The following is a 4,194-nucleotide window of genomic DNA, read 5'->3' as shown; positions in this document are numbered from 1 at the left end:
ACACGCGCGCGCGACACACACACACACACACACACACACACACACACACACACACACACACACACACACACACACACACACACACACACACACACACACACACACACACACACACACACACACACACACACACATGTCTCTGTCTCTGTCTCTCTCTCTCTATCAGTCTCAATCTTGATTTCTGCTCTCTATATCTACACCGCACTCTTTACCTCACACACGGACAAAGACGGGCAAACGGACGCGCGATGTTTACTTTCTCGCTTTTAATTGTCTAATATTATTAATACACAAAACATAATTATAATAATAACACCAGAATCGCACGGTCTACTTACAATAACAATATTACGCTAATCGAGTGACTAAAGATCATTAATTTTCCTGCAGGTTCACGGTACAACGAGGAGGTCGAGTACGAATCGTGGTGGTCGGCAAACACCAAGTTAGCTTTCCTTAATCGGACGAAGTGCATTCATCAGATGTATAACGTTAGCTACAAAATCGGAGACGAATGGTACGAATTCAACGAAGGAGATAGCGCCGCTAAGCGGGACGGCCCGGGTGAAATCGGCGGATTGAGAATGGCATATCGCTCCTACAAGGAATACGTGCCGGATGAGGCGGAGAAGGAAATTGTCGGGTTGAATCTAACTCATGACCAGGGGTTCTTTGTCGGCTACGCTCAGTCGCGCTGCCAGAATCTGCCCGACGAAACGCTAATATCGTACCTAAAGAGCGGAACAGCTCCGAATGATCTCGTAGTCAAGGCAACGCTCAGACAGACGCCAGAATTCGCGCAAGCGTTCAACTGTCAGCCCGACTCGCCGATGGTCGCCGACGAAATATGTAAAGTCTTCTAAATTCTGTGATATGACATGGATAGCACCGACTAAGCATATGTGTGATTCTATTTCTATGTGTGATATATATGCTCATAGAACGTCGTGTTAATTTCAAGATCCCTGCTAAAGTTATGCTTAGCAAATAGGAAATTATTTAAGAAAATGTAAAATTACAATCGAATCAATACGTGCGTGCGGGAAATATTAAATTGATTAACTATACATAATTAAATTTTTCTGTTGTGATTCCGCGAGTTTGATTCAATCATGAAATTACTACGAATTAGTTGTTTAATGTTTTTAGTTATTGAGCATTAGGTATAATCTCGCGTGCACGATTTGATATAGCGGAAATTGTGTGTGCGTGCGTGCGTGCGTGCGTGCGCACAGGCACTTGAAACGTCTCAACAAAAAAAAGAATGGTAAATAAACACGAAATGTATTTACTACCAAAGTCTTAATGTTTCTCTACTCTATTTCTCTACTCGTGCGCGCGCGCGCGCGCGCGCGCGTGTGTGTGTGTGTGTGTGTGTGTGTGTGTGTGTGTGTGTGTGTGTGTGTGTGTGTGTGTGTGTGTGTGTGTGCAAATGCGTTTGCGTACGAATGAGTGCATGTGTACTATAATGGTTAGACAATAAAAATAAACAAAACAATAAAAACAATAACAAAAAACAATAAATCAGAATTAAGTGTCTAATTATCTGTGTCGAGTTGGCAACGTCTATGGCTATATATATATCACTATCATATATATATATATATATGTGGTGTGTGTGTGTGTGTGTGTGTGTGTGTGTGTGTGTGTGTGTGTGTGTGTGTGTGTGTGTGTGTGTGTGTGTGTGTGTGTGCGCGCGCGCTCGCAAATGCGTTTGCGTATGAAGTGTATATGTACTAAAATGTGTAAACAATAAAGCTGAATATGCCTCCGAAACAATGCTCTTCAGTTTATATCTGTAACTGTCATTTCTCAAGATTTATTCCAATGATAACGATATACGCTTTATATCATTGGTAAACATGTATATTTATTGCGGACCATAAATCCTGTACAGTGACGAATGTATCTTATCCTGGGAGAGCCGAGATGATTAAATGAATGTGCGCCAAGTAATGCGATACCAGATTGTGATTGACATGTGACTGTAAAGAAGTATATTTGCTTATCTCTTGATTCAAGTTATAGTTAAAATGAAAGAAAATAAAAAACCATGGACTATACGAGAATTCATAGCGTGTGTATTGAATTAATACAAGATCATATATATACAATTATATATATATACAATTGTAATCTTGGCAGTGATGCGATCAAATCATGCTATTTATATAATTTTGTATCCATTTACAAAATTCCCACCGTGCATAGGTGTTTAAGAACCTGTTACACATTACTACCTACTAACCAACATACGCACTGTTTGTGCCAAATATTATGCAAGTCATTTAGCTGCAGTCATAGAACGACACATGGGCCACTTTAAACGAAATTAACATATATGTATGTAATATATTCAAAGATCAGCAAATATGTCCGCATAAAATATATGTCAAATATATCTCTACATGAAATTACGCGCGGGACTCGCACGGAAGCCTACACCTTTGCACACCCTGTATTGTATACGACAATCTGTGTATATATTGACATTCTTCATAAAACCGCCTGATCGCATATAAAATGTCTAGTCGGGAGACGTGCAAACACGGCTCCGTCGCTGAGATGTGAGCAGCCGTAACTAGTCGACCATCCATAAACTAAAAATCGAGCGATAAATTCTACATCGGACACTGCTGTGACTGGTACCGTCCCACGGCGCGCTTCCCCATAAAAGTACCGGCAACCTTGGTTTTTTCTACCGGCAGAGTATAGCTGAGGTGCGGTCCCCACACGCCCGGCGTCGCATCGTTCATGATAGAACAGCAGCAGCAGCAGGCGAAAGCGTGCTGTCATTGTGCGATATAACACGGTCGCCGCAAACATGACGATATTGCGTTCGTGACGAGTGAGATCACTTGCACACGCACGCGCGCACACACACCCACACACACACGCGCTCACGCACACACGCTCGCGCACGAAAACATACACGTACACACACGCACGCACGCACACGCACGCACACGTACACATACACACACACACGCGCGCGCGCACGCATACGTACATTCGCACACACACGCACGTAGAGGGAGGCGAAACGACGCGAATCCAAGATGGCCGACACGGAGGAAATCCTCCGCGAATCGCCTAAGTACAATATGTTCTCTCGCTCGTCGCTAGGCAACAACACCGTCATGCTAGCGGCCGTCGCCGGCGTCTGCTTCGTCACGTTCCTCTGCATCATCATCGGTCTCAGCGTCGCGCTCGCCAACGCGTCAACTGACGACGCAACGAGCGTCGACTACGAGGAGTGCGTCAACGCCGACTGCCTGATGCAGGCGGCACACATGGTCGGCTACATAAACGCCAGCGTTGACCCATGCAACAGCTTCTACGAGTACGCGTGCGGCTCGTACGCCGACAGGCACCCGCTGCCTGCCGACCGCAGGTTCGTCAACGTGCGCGCGAACATGGAGAGCAAGATCGCCGACGATCTGAAGCTGATCCTCGAGTCGCCCGTGAAGGACGCGAACTTCGAGACGGAGTGGAAGGTGAAGACCATGTTCACGTCCTGCATGAACGACTACGAATCGATGAAGTCCGGTGCGGGGACGTTCTTGGGAGCCGATGGTATCATCAACAAGACGGGCGGTTGGGCGGTGCTAGCGCCGCTGGAAGACTGGGACCTCGACAACGCCCTGCAGCGATTACACGTCGACCATTGGACGAACGTATTCTTCAGATTCCAGGTTGTGCCCGACGAACAGGACTCAAAGAAAAATAGGATTTTGGTGAGATTGCTACTATTATATATATCTACTATACTATTGTAAGTTGTACTATACATGTTTTACTATACTGTAGTAATTAAAGGCATAATTCGACCATCGATTATGCAATTTTAACGAATGCTACAGTAACTGGCACCTTGTGTAGTTAATAAGTACATTACCTTATAGCCAAACGCGTATTAGTTTGTCCAATATCACTGCTGGTTACTAAGAAATGTCTAATTGAAATCCGCAGTCCAAGAAATCGGTTGTTGACAGTTACAAACCGCCATGCCGGCCGAAACCGGCCGTAACTGGCGAGGCGGTGTCATACAGATTATAGTGCACCGGACATTTTCGCACGTATGCTCGGCCGTCAGTGATTTCGATCCTTGTAGTCTGAGTGCGCATTCCGTACGTTATGGTTTTACTCTTGGGATTCGGGAATAAATGAATATACGAAGTTCTTGAGATTACA

At 45.0% G+C, this 4,194-nt stretch overlaps 2 protein-coding genes across 2 annotated transcripts in view; both read left to right on the top strand.

The window, feature by feature from the left end:
- LOC106806046 (neprilysin-2-like) overlaps window positions 1-1,237 on the top strand; it is a 2,501-nt gene extending 1,264 nt beyond the window's left edge. Inside the window, exon 3 of the mRNA XM_014807888.1 lies at window positions 391-1,237. Coding sequence (XP_014663374.1) covers window positions 391-863 — 473 coding nt within the window. The 3' untranslated portion in view covers window positions 864-1,237. The remainder of the gene's footprint in view (window positions 1-390) is intronic.
- Window positions 1,238-3,006: 1,769 nt separating this feature from the next.
- The window catches only part of LOC106806039 (endothelin-converting enzyme 2-like), a 12,196-nt gene continuing 11,008 nt past the window's right edge, over window positions 3,007-4,194 (top strand). Inside the window, exon 1 of the mRNA XM_014807881.1 lies at window positions 3,007-3,775. Within this exon, the coding sequence (XP_014663367.1) occupies window positions 3,060-3,775 (716 nt within the window). The 5' untranslated portion in view covers window positions 3,007-3,059. The remainder of the gene's footprint in view (window positions 3,776-4,194) is intronic.

The sequence above is a fragment of the Priapulus caudatus genome, unplaced genomic scaffold (assembly GCF_000485595.1).
Source record: "Priapulus caudatus unplaced genomic scaffold, Priapulus_caudatus-5.0.1 Scaffold138, whole genome shotgun sequence".
NCBI lineage: Eukaryota > Metazoa > Priapulida > Priapulimorpha > Priapulimorphida > Priapulidae > Priapulus > Priapulus caudatus.
This window is presented reverse-complemented; position numbering and strand designations above follow the sequence as displayed.